Here is an 11,979-nt window from a genome sequence, read left to right as displayed (position 1 = left end):
AAAAAAAAAAAAAAAAACGCAATCTCAGTTCCAGTATTTCAACTATGAGGATTTGCTGCTTTGTTTTGTCTTATGGGACAGTGAATTGAATACCTTCTGGTGGAAGTGTGAAAAGAAGTATCACTATTTTTTGGACCAAACAGTTGATAAATTGTGGACATGGTGTCCTTCAACCTTTTTTCATACCGGATGCTTCAATGAGAGGAATGCACTTTTTGTTCTGTGTGAACACAGGACAGTAAAAGCAAAATTTAAAAAAATAGCAGGAAAACTGCAAGTAATGAATGAGTCTCAAAAGGCATCAAACAAGCGTTAATAAAATCTTAACACAACAATTAGGATAGCATAATCATCAGATTAATCAATAATTAAAATAATTGTTATTTGCAGACCTAATAAAATGATTACACGTCTAATTATACTATTTAAACTCTATGGAATAAAGGTACTGAACATAAGTTTATATGTTGTATTTTATTTTATATAATGCCACTTTTCATCTGCAGCTTTAGGACCTAATAATACTTCTGTAAATAAACTAAACTGCAATGTGTCCTTGTCTTTTGCTTTATTTCATGTGCAGCAGCAGAGCAGTGACCATGGGCTCTCTGGTTCAAGCTTTCTACTAACAGCGGACGGACAGAGAGCGGGTCAACCGTTCAAGCCACAGCCTCCACCGGCACCACCTTTCCAGCAAGAAAGAATAAGAGAGGGAGAGAGGAAAAGAGAAAGACACCAAAGAGAGAGAACGAGTGCAAGAAGGAGAGAGGGGAGCGGGTGAGAACAGTCGATGGATGCTGTCCGGATTGAGGGGACAGCACGTTCTTCACTGACGAGGAAAAGAAAGATTTCAAAATTGAGTCGAAGGATAGAAACTCGCCGTCAGGTAAAGTCTCACTTTGTCACTCTTTGCACGTTCAGATGGTGCTTTACCCTAGTAAGAACTCTGACAGTATCAGTTCTATCAGCGTGAAAAAGGAACGTTTGATGTTAAACGTGGGAGAAAATATCTACAGTTGCAGCTGTAGACTGAGGCAAATTTATAGGAATGGGTCAATGTGATGAGTTGTAAGTGTACTGTACATGTGTGTTTGTATGTAAAAAGTGCGCCCACATTGCCTTCCTAGTAAAGACTTTAACAGGTCATGTTAGAGCTGCTGCGTGTGTGTGTGTGTGTGTGTGTGTGTGTGTGTGTGTGTGTGTGTGTGTGTGTGTGTGTGTGTGTGTTTGTGTATTCATCTCCAGCCCTGCTGATTCTGAGAGGGAGGGGGGGGGGGGGGGGGGGGGTGTCAGGGTCATGAATATGGAGTAGACTGAGATTGGGAGGGTGTGATCTTTTGTGTTTCACATCAGTTCTGTCTTGTTAAGCGGAGTCAGCAGAGTCATCCAACTCTCCTCCAAGGACACATCATAGACCCACTTATGCACCTCCCACATCCGCCTCCTCCTGGCTCTCATCTTTTCTCATCGCCTCCCTCTCTCCCTCCCACTGGTGCCCCTCACCTCTTCCTGCCCCTCATCATCTCACCTGCATGTTGGCTGTCTTTTTTAATAAACTACACTTTGTGTATGATTGCAAACACACCCCTGCTTGGTTATCCGGTTCTTTCTTCTTCTCTGATTCCATGATAAACACCTGTTGATGTTCTCTTTTTCTCTTCTGCCCTCCCAATGTCCACCCTTTTCCTCTTCTCCCTCCTTTCCTCCTGCTTCTATCCTTTCTCTATGAAGGCATGGTGTGTGAGAAGGGGATCCAGATCCTTCTCACCACCGTGGGGGCATTCGCTGCCTTCGGCCTGATGACGGTGGCAATAGGGACGGACTACTGGCTGTACTCCCGTGCCCTCATCTGCAACAGCACAGCCAACATCACCCAGGATGACCCCCACAACAAAGACAAGAAGGACCCTGGGGCACTCACCCACTCTGGACTATGGAGGATATGCTGCCTGGAAGGTAGAGAAGAAGCTGTGAGACATTTTGGGTCTCATTTTGGGTCTCCTTGGGAATTAATTCAGATTGAGCTGTAAGGGCTAGGATTTGTGTGGCTTGAAGTGATGCTCAGGGAAGGTCAGAGGAGGATGACAACAGCTGCACCCCTTTATCTGATGCTATATAGACAGCAGATGTATTTACTTTTTAAACCACTTTAAATAGATCATCAAATGTATAAAGATTTTTGTATTTAGACTTTGTTGTTACTACAAAGTCTTGTCTTTCTGCCTCTGCTGTGACAAGTATAATGAAAACAGATTTTCTGTCAATTAAATTTTTTGTTTTTTTTAATTGCAGAAGTTCAGAAGAGTCAGCCTTTAACTTGACTTTAGGAAACTTTGGTCAGAAAGCTGCAGCACTGCTGTATTTATATATTGGTATTTGTTAAACCATGCTATAGTGACAAGAAAACAATTTTGCATAATTGCAGCAAAATTACATGATACTGAAGCATAACCCTCACTCAAAATAATCCATTAATCATTGTCTTTGGTTCAGGCTCCGGTAATTTCATTCAAGTGCTGAAACAAAAGGCCTATATCCCCCATGCCCATCAATTTCTCATTCCCAGTGGAAGAAGATACATAAAACTGGCAGTAGCCATTTCTCAATCTTCAGTTTGTCACTGCAACACAAGCTGCTAATTCATTATACATTACGCTGACTGGCTGACACTCAACAGTTAAGGCTGGGCTGGAGTGCAGCAGCAAACCTTTTGGCTCTTCATATAAAGCATCACCGGCCCATCCTGGGCCTGGTTGTTGTACAAAGCTAATTTGTCCTCATCTCTAAGCTTCCTGATAGCAAAGCAGCCAATTAGAGATAAGCTCTAGCCCTTGCAGCTCTTCTGCAGTGCACCCCCACCCACTCCCTCCATTGCCTCACTCTTTCAGTTTCTCCACTTGCTATCCCTCTGTCTCTCCCCTAAACATTACATTTCATCTTTCCGTGGTTTCTCCTCTTCTTTCCCTCCATGTAGTTTTCTCTCTCTTTCAGTCTTTTCTCTCACATTGTGGTGCATTAAAGCTGACAGTGTCTTGGTATGGCTTAGAGGTCAGGTATCCTTGATATCTGTGGAGTATTTAGCCAAGATAGATGCTCAGTAGTCGTGCAGTGAGGTGTAGCTGGAGTGGAAATGCAGGACATGCGAGTTCTAAAAGATTTATGCCCACGGGTGGGTGGCACATTATGCTGTGGATAGAGATGTGTCCTGTCCTCCTCTCGAGCATACCTGCAGGTTTTACCAAAGGTGCGGTTGTCCTGAAATATTCAAATAATGATTATTTAAGTTAATTTAATTTAATTTAATTTAATTTTATTTAATTTTATTTTATTTTATTTTATTTTATTTTATTTTATTTTATTTTATTTTATTTGTAGGGTTTTGTTCATATAGCGCACTAATTTGTGAGCTGATGTTAGAGCTTTCATTCAGGTCATTCAGGGAATAAGAGACCAGTCTTCCAGTGAGGGAATGTAATTAATTACATTTACTCTTCTATTGTAATTAAGCACAGCTTTGACTTAGTTGCACTTTACTTGAGTTTTTCCATTTTATGCTGCTCCACTACAGCACAGAGGGAAATATTGCACTTTTTACTCCACTATTTATTTTCTAGTTTCTTTTCAGCTTAATATTTTACATATAAAATATTTACAGACTTTAAAAAATGCAAAGCATTTTTATGTATTAATCCAGTGGCTCCAAGTCTTTTTGGCTGGGTGGTTGGCTGGGGCCCCTTGCAGTTCGACCAATGAGTGATTTCCCTTTGAAACTTCTCGGATGATCTCATATAATTGCTGTGTAACTGTCTGAGGCTCAGAGAAGTAGAACGCTTCAATATTTAAAAAAATAAATTCTAGAAAAATATGTACAAAATGAATAGAAATTTGAATATGTCACATATATATATATCAGTCATAGTTGACATAGTTGACATAGCAGAACTAGTATTTTTACTTGATTTGAATGCAGGACTTTTGAACTTTTGAATGCAGGACTTTTACTTGCAACAGAGTATTGTTGCATTAGTACTTAAGTAAAGAACCTGAAGTACTTCTTCCACCACCATGGTCTTTCAGTTAACACATGCTTTTAGAAACTTGAGAAAATCTGTCATTAGCATCAGGATATGTTTCACCTAAAACAGTCTGAAGTCCGTTGAGCCTGAGTCTGAGGACGATAACACTGACCTGTGTGGCTCAACTGATGTCCCGCCCCTTTGTGCCTCCATCTGTTTCTTTGCAGACCAACCTGTGGAATTATAAGAGCTGTGAGAAAGAGACCAGCTCATCCTACATCTGTCCGTTTCTCCCTCCATCTGTGTCTCTTCATTCCATCACTCCATCTCTCTCACAATCCATCCATCAGCAACAGTGGTGTGCTGTCATCATCGTGCGTCCATCCCTCCGTTCGTCTGTCTGTCTACATGCAAGACCCCAGCGGGTAGTTATCTGTCTGCCTGTGTGTCTGCATACTTATATGTATTTACATGTTTGTATGTACTGTATGTATGTGAGGTTACTAACTTGCATTTCCCAGTAGAACCATTAACCTTTGTGATGTTTTTTATCAGTATGTTGAAGTTTATCATCAGGCACATATAGGTGGATTAAGAACATATTTTCTTGCACAGATATGACTGTGTTCAGGGGTCAACCAGTTTGTCTTTCAGGAGCATATTTGCTGCTCTCTTTTCTTGAGGTTGCTGTTGTGAGTTCTTGTCTTTTGTTGTGTCTGGTCACTGCTGTTTCTTCTCTTATATCCCAGGAGTGAAGAGAGGAGTGTGTTCTCAGATCAACCACTTCCCAGAGGATGCAGACTTTGACCATGATGGGGCAGAGTACGTCTTACGTAAGTCAATACCAGCATTACAAGGTGTGGATGATGAGGGAGAGGAAGGCTTTGCTAAGAAGCAGAGAAATGAAGGGGAAATAAGCCTAAACTGTCCATTATCTGTTAAGCTAGGTGTTTTTATTGCTTGTTCATCAGACGATAATCTCAGCAACAAATAAACATGTGAGAATGTGCACAGAAAGTCAAGGGAGAAGGGGTGCCCTAGTTCGTATACAGTGCCCTGCAGTGGTATCTTTCTGCTCTATGATATGCTACATGTGTGCCCGTGCATATATAAAGAAAAGCTTGTGTTCTGTTTACAATGTTGCAGAGACATTTTGCTGGCATTTAGGTGGCATTTCCTCTCCCGTGGCCTATAGTTGTCCTAGATGAGAGAGGAGTGTTAATGTGTGTTTGTGCGTGCGTGTTCATTTGTGCATGTGTGTGCATAGTTGGCAGACCTCCTGAAAGCACCGAAGGCCACATGGGAAGGGTTTGATTCAAGTGTGTGCCTAGAACTGAGTAATTAATTTCTTCACTAAGTATTATGTGTATATTTTTAATGGAGCAGCTTTAACAATTTTTTATTTTCTTTGTGGCTATTACTCAGCCTCCTTGCATTGTCAAAACCTGGATTAAATAGTATGAATTAACAGTTTTGTCATTGTTGTGAAGTTTAATACTACAATTAACATTTCTTGTGCAGCTATGTTGTCAAAAGTATAACAGAGAACCAGCTGCTGTATGCTGTATGCAACAAACTCATCCAAACAAACTCATGCTGTTTTAATAGATAAGCTAGTAAAAAATAATTGAAACGGCAATCTGATGTTGTGACCATAGAAGTGTCCACGCAACAGCAGAGGAAATAGGAGCTGTTAAGGCAAAAAAGATTGTTGTCTTGTTTGGAGGCGTATTTGTGATAAATACATTCTGTTTCCTGTGGCTTATTCAGAATAAAAGCCACCCCAGTTCGCCAGCTGAAATACGGGTTATGATGTGAAATAGCAGCAGTAGGAATTAGTAGTAATCTGTAGCGATAGTGAACAGAAAACAAGTTGATATCAGTAAGTATCAGTATCAGATTCAGTTATTGTCGCAGAAGTCCCATGTCATTTTACACATATTTATACACCTTTTTCTGTCCAATTTCTGTTGTTTACCTTTATTCTGTCCTCTGTTTAGGGGTAGTCAGGGCTTCCAACATCTTCCCGATCCTTAGTGCCATCCTGCTGTTGATGGGAGGGGTTTGCATTGCTGCTAGTCGTTTCTATAAGAGCAAAAGGAACATAATCTTGGGGGCAGGAATCCTCTTTGTGGCTGCAGGTATGTGCATCTGTGTGTGGATATGTGTGCTTGTATGTGTGTGTCTGCTTGTGTGCAGGTCTGTCTGCATGTGTGAGTGGTGGTCTGGAAAATATCATGTGCCATAACAGTTTTTATGCTTTGTTTGGGAGTGTGTAGCATGTGTAGTCATGTTTAGACTGTTCTGTCAGTTTAATAGAGGTTTTTAAATTCACACCCTATCATTCCAATTGTCGTTACTGAAAATGTCACAAATGATTATGTCAAACAAAGGTTTTATTAGTCCTGTAAGTCAGTCTTTCTGAATGTATTTAGCTCCTTTGTAAACATTGTATTTCTGTGCTCTCTCAGGTCTGAGTAACATAATTGGTGTGATCGTGTACATCTCAGCTGCACTGGGGGACATCTCACCTAAGAAGGATGAGGATAAGAAGTGGCAGTACTCTTACGGTTGGTCCTTTTACTTCGGAGGTCTGTCCTTCATCATGGCCGAGATGGTTGGGGTGCTGGCTGTCAACATCTACATTGAGAAGAACAAGGAGCTGCGCTGCCGCTCGCGCACCGACATTTTCAAAAGCACCACACACGCCATGCTCCGCCTGCCCAGCTACCGCTTCCGCCGCCGATCCCGCTCCTCATCCCGTTCCACCGACCCCTCCCGCTCCCGAGACCCCTCACCTGTAGGGGGAGGTGGGGGCAAGAACTTTGGCCTGCCCCCATCTGCGCTGCTTTCCCAGGGCCCCATTTCAGTATCTACTTTACCTAATCCCCACTCTCGCTCCCACACGGCCCTGGCTGGAGGCGACATCTCCCTCTACACGTTGTCCCGTGACCCCAAACTTGGAGGCTTGCCGCCCATGTATGGAACGGTGGATAGGGCCACGCTCTACCAGCTTCACAACTGCTTCCCAAAGGATGGGGGTGGAGGGGGAGTGATGATGAGTGGTACACTTCCCTCTCTTAAGTCCCACAATCCTTCAAATTCTTCCAACTCAAATGCGCCGATGCCCAACTCTGTGGGCTCCGGCCCTCCACCCTTCACCTCATCCACAGTAGACAGGGAGCGAGGGATGGGGACTCTGGACAGGCTGAAGGGAGACAGGGAGAGCAACTCTAACACCCTCAATAGGAAGACAACGCCTGTGTAGTGAGAGGGTATTAGAGGGGGAGGCGAGGAGGAAGGGAGAGGAGGATGAATAGTAGGGAAGGAGAACAGATCGAGAGGAGCATTGTTTGGGTGGCTCAACAGGAAATAGATAGGAAGACCAACAGAAAGACAGGCAAACAGACAGACAAATGAAACGGTATCTCTCCCTCTATGTTCACTGTTATTTAGCTTACTCAATCTCACTGAGAACAAAAAGAAGAAGAGTAATAACAGAGTGATAATAACAACAACAATGAACTTTCACAATAAAACTATTTTGATATTTTAATGTGCTAGAAATTATTTATTTTGTTAATGATCAAACGCAGTTAACCTTGGGCTATTATGAAAATGTTTCTCATATTTTTTTGTGCAATATTACTGCTAATTTAACCAGATCATCATTAATGTAAAATTGTTGTTGTGATTATTCTTAGCGTTATTACAGGCTAGCTGTATTTGCAAAACACTATAGTTTGGAATGAAATTTTAATTTTCAAGTTTGTTTTTTTTTTCACTGTAATTTTAGATCTTGACAACTTTTACTGTGAATTTCTTCCATGCAGAGCCACTGGGATTGTCAGTGAGCTGTGTGTAACTGTGTCAAAGTGTCAAGCATGAGTGTGCACAATATGTGGGAGAATGAGAGCCTGTATTATATTTTTAACCCCCATATTATATAATTTTCATTTATAACATGAAGTCAGATGTGAATACTGTAAATTGTCTTCCAATATTGATACTGAAAGAAATGCAACAATAACGTGAGTGACTGAGACAACTGACCAACTTCATTGTTATTACAAGTCTGAGTTTTCTATGGGCCTCTGTTAGTCTTATTTCCATTCTAATCAGTGTTAACAGTAGTACTTGTAGCTATAGTCGTGTTGAAGATGTTTGTTCTTGGGCATTAACAGAAACCTCTGATTGGAGGAAGCAGAAAAAAGAGACATAGAATAATGCATTTGTACAGAATCAGGTAAAGATTGCTGCCTGAGCAGAAAAACAAAAAGACCTAATCATTTTTTCTATGAAGAGTCCCAAAGTGACACATGCAACTCATCTTTTTCAGTGGCAAAAAAATACAACATGTATATGTGGGTTGAGAGGGTTTAAAAAATACTTGTACATTGTAATTTATGCATACATATATTTGTAAAGTCTATAGATACATTTTCGGGACCACTGTTCAAACTAGGTATGCATTCTGGGCAGGGGCAGGTTTGGCTGAAGTGCTTCGTTCTGGTGCCCTTCCCGGACTCTTACTGGGTGGTTTCATTCGCCCACCCCAAAAGCGCCACTCTTGGCCCCTCCCCTGCCCATATTTGATCATATGATCAGTGTCTCCCCTACCTTGTCACATGACCAGTAACAGATTCACCACATAGACAACCCCTTAACCTCCCCAAAGATTCTTTTCACTGTGCTTCCTCTGTGACCACCGACTCCTGAGTCTGAACTCTGACTTTTTCTGTTTATGTTGATGAGAATGTAAACACATGTAACCCCCCAACCCCAAACTGTCCGGAGTGACTGCAGATCTGGGTTGAAACCATGGACACACCTGCTACATGATGTAATGAAGAAACAAAACAACCAGACGCTTCCAGATTCTATACGTTTTCATTTCTTTGATTTCATTTCAGAAAAAGAAAAATGTGATAAAACTGCACACAGATAGCATTTATGTGGGCAATATGAATAGTATGTAGTTGAGAATAGATATATCTAGACAAATGATTATGGTTTATCTAAATGTGTGATAAACTCAAACACTGTATTGCACGAAGTTTATAAAAAAAATAACATTCACAGACTGCTGTCTTTTGTGTTTTTGTTTTTTTGTTTTTTTTTTGCTGAGAAAGAGGCTGGGGTCTCTTCTGGAGTACAGACTAAGCAGATAGCTGTGTTTTATCTCTCAAGATGTGTAGACAGGCCACAACAATTATGGAGGAAGTATTCAGATCCTTTACTTAAGTAAAAGTAGCAATATCACACACTGAAAAAAATACTCCAAAGTCGCCCTTCGCTCGCTTTTGCTTATTGCCCCCTCACTTAGATGTTTAAGCTTCACTGTGCAGCATGATATATATTCAGAGTTTGACACTAGAAGGCTGTTTCTCTAGGGTCAACACTTGCACAAATGTACGAGATGATTTTGTGGCATCACAAGTTTGGAGGTCAAATATGCAACTTACAACAAAATGTACTTTAATTATCAAAAGTAAAAGTGCTCTGTGTGAAGAATGGGCCCTGTCAGTGTCATATTATTTTATGATTAGATTTACTGGATCATTATTTTTGATACATTAATATGGATCATTATTTTTGATACATTAATATGTCAAGTGTCAAGTGGAGTCAACTTTTACTGCTTTTTATAGTGCTGGGTAATTTAACCTGGAAAAATGCTTCATATGTTGATTGATCGCATACTTTGTATGTTAAATGTTAATCTGAAAAGTAACTAATGCCTATAGCTGTCCAATACGTGTAGTGGAGTTAAAAGCATAATATTTGGCCCAGAACAGTAGTGGTGTGTGCAAAATTGTATTTAAGTAAAGTAACTGCCGAAATTTATTTAGTTATGTTCCACTATATATAGGACTATAACAAACACTGGGTTCATCATAAGTCAGCAGACATTGCTCTTAGTAGTTGCTCAAGCTCAAGGTTTCTTGGCTAATCTTAGGCATGCTGTGGTCTTAAAAAGATGTCACCCATCTCTGAGGCTCATAATATTTGCACATATATGGATAGTGCTAGATGGGTGGTATTTGCCATATAGAATAATGAGAAAAGCAATTGACAGTCAATTAGGGCCCGAGCACGAAATTCATGCGAAGCCCTATTGTGACTGAAGGGATTATTATTATTCTCCTCTTTTATTTTTGTCAGCCAATTTGACCCCCTGAATATGCTAAAAAAGTCACCAAACTTTGCCCAAAATTATCCCCCGACAAAAATTCCATTTTTTTTGGCAGATTTTGATGCCTTACTATACTATGACGTTTTTTAGGACATTTTGAGGTCAAAAAAATTCTTGACTTATTTTGATGCCTTACTATACTATGATGTTTTTTATGACATTTTGAGTTTAAAAAAAATTTTGACTTTTTTTGCCCGAAAAAAACGCCTTGCTATACTATGACGTTTTTTATGACATTTTGAGGTCGAAAAAAATTTTGACTTTTTTTGTCCGAAAAAAACGCCATACTATACTATGACGCTTTTTATGACATTTTGAGGTCGAAAAAAAATTTGACTTTTTTTGCCCGAAAAAAACGCCTTACTATACTATGACGTTTTTTATGACATTTTGAGGTCGAAAAAAATTTTGACTTTCTTTGGCCGAAAAAAACGCCTTACTATACTATGACGTTTTTTATGACATTTTGAGGTCGAAAAAAATGTTGACTTTTTTTGGCCGAAAAAAACGCCTTACTATACTATGACGTTTTTTATGACATTTTGAGGTCGAAAAAAATGTTGACTTTTTTTGTCCGATTTTGACGCCTTACTATACTATGACGTTTTTTATGACATTTTGAGGTCGAAAAAAATTTTGACTTTTTTTGGCCGAAAAAAACGCCTTACTATACTATGACGTTTTTTAGGACATTTTGAGGTCGAAAAAAAATTTGACTTTTTTTGCCCGAAAAAAACGCCTTACTATACTATGACGTTTTTTATGACATTTTGAGGTCGAAAAAATTTTTGACTTTTTGTGCCCGAAAAAAACGCCTTACTATACTATGACGTTTTTTATGACATTTTGAGGTCGAAAAAAAGTTTGACTTTTTTTGTCCGAAAAAAACGCCATACTATACTATGACGTTTTTTATGACATTTTGAGGTTGAAAAAAATTTTGACTTTTTTGTCCGATTTTGACGCCTTACTATACTATGACGTTTTTTATGACATTTTGAGGTCGAAAAAAATTTTGACTTTTTTGTCCGATTTTGACGCCTTACTATACTATGACGTTTTTTATGACATTTTGAGGTCGAAAAAAATTTTGACTTTTTTTGCTCGAAAAAAACGCCTTACTATACTATGACGCTTTTTATGACATTTTGAGGTCGAAAAAAATTTTGACTTTTTTGTCCGATTTTGACGCCTTACTATACTATGACGTTTTTTATGACATTTTGAGGTCGAAAAAAATTTTGACTTTTTTGTCCGATTTTGACGCCTTACTATACTATGACGTTTTTTATGACATTTTGAGGTCGAAAAAAATTTTGACTTTTTTTGCTCGAAAAAAACGCCTTACTATACTATGACGCTTTTTATGACATTTTGAGGTCGAAAAAAATTTTGACTTTTTTTGTCCGATTTTGACGCCATATTATACTATGACGTTTTTTATGACATTTTGAGGTCGAAAAAAATTTTGACTTTTTTTGCTCGAAAAAAACGCCTTACTATACTATGACGTTTTTTATGACATTTTGAGGTCGAAAAAATTTTTGACTTTTTTTGCCCGAAAAAAACGCCTTACTATACTATGACGTTTTTTATGAGGTCGAAAAAAATTTTGACTTTTTTTGCCCGAAAAAAACGCCTTACTATACTATGACGTTTTTTATGACATTTTGAGGTCGAAAAATTTTTTGACTTTTTTTGCCCGAAAAAAAAACCCTTGCTATACTATGACGTTTTTTATGACATTTTGAGGTCGAAAAAGTTTTT

The 11,979-nt window shown here is 39.3% G+C and overlaps 1 protein-coding gene across 1 annotated transcript; it reads left to right on the top strand.

Annotated features, from left to right (window-relative positions):
• The first annotated feature begins 750 nt into the window (after positions 1-750).
• cacng8b (calcium channel, voltage-dependent, gamma subunit 8b) lies at positions 751-7,284 on the top strand. Its single transcript, XM_041044261.1, has 5 exons — positions 751-886; positions 1,732-1,956; positions 4,766-4,849; positions 6,017-6,157; positions 6,488-7,284. The coding sequence occupies exons 2-5, from the start codon at positions 1,734-1,736 to the stop codon at positions 7,282-7,284; spliced, it is 1,245 nt and encodes a 414-aa protein (XP_040900195.1). The 5' UTR covers positions 751-886; positions 1,732-1,733.
• Positions 7,285-11,979: the final 4,695 nt, after the last annotated feature.

This window comes from Toxotes jaculatrix, chromosome 8, assembly GCF_017976425.1.
Source record: "Toxotes jaculatrix isolate fToxJac2 chromosome 8, fToxJac2.pri, whole genome shotgun sequence".
Taxonomy (NCBI): Eukaryota; Metazoa; Chordata; class Actinopteri; family Toxotidae; genus Toxotes; species Toxotes jaculatrix.
This window is presented reverse-complemented; position numbering and strand designations above follow the sequence as displayed.

What these genes read in the sequence shown, in the direction of transcription:
- cacng8b (XM_041044261.1), top strand. Translation starts at nt 1,734, where the DNA reads ATGGTGTGTGAGAAGGGGATCCAGATCCTTCTCACCACCGTGGGGGCA. An exon ending in GAGGATATGCTGCCTGGAAG is followed by an intron (nt 1,957 to 4,765) that starts GTAGAGAAGAAG and finishes CTTATATCCCAG; the next exon opens with GAGTGAAGAGAGGAGTGTGT. An exon ending in AATCCTCTTTGTGGCTGCAG is followed by an intron (nt 6,158 to 6,487) that starts GTATGTGCATCT and finishes GTGCTCTCTCAG; the next exon opens with GTCTGAGTAACATAATTGGT.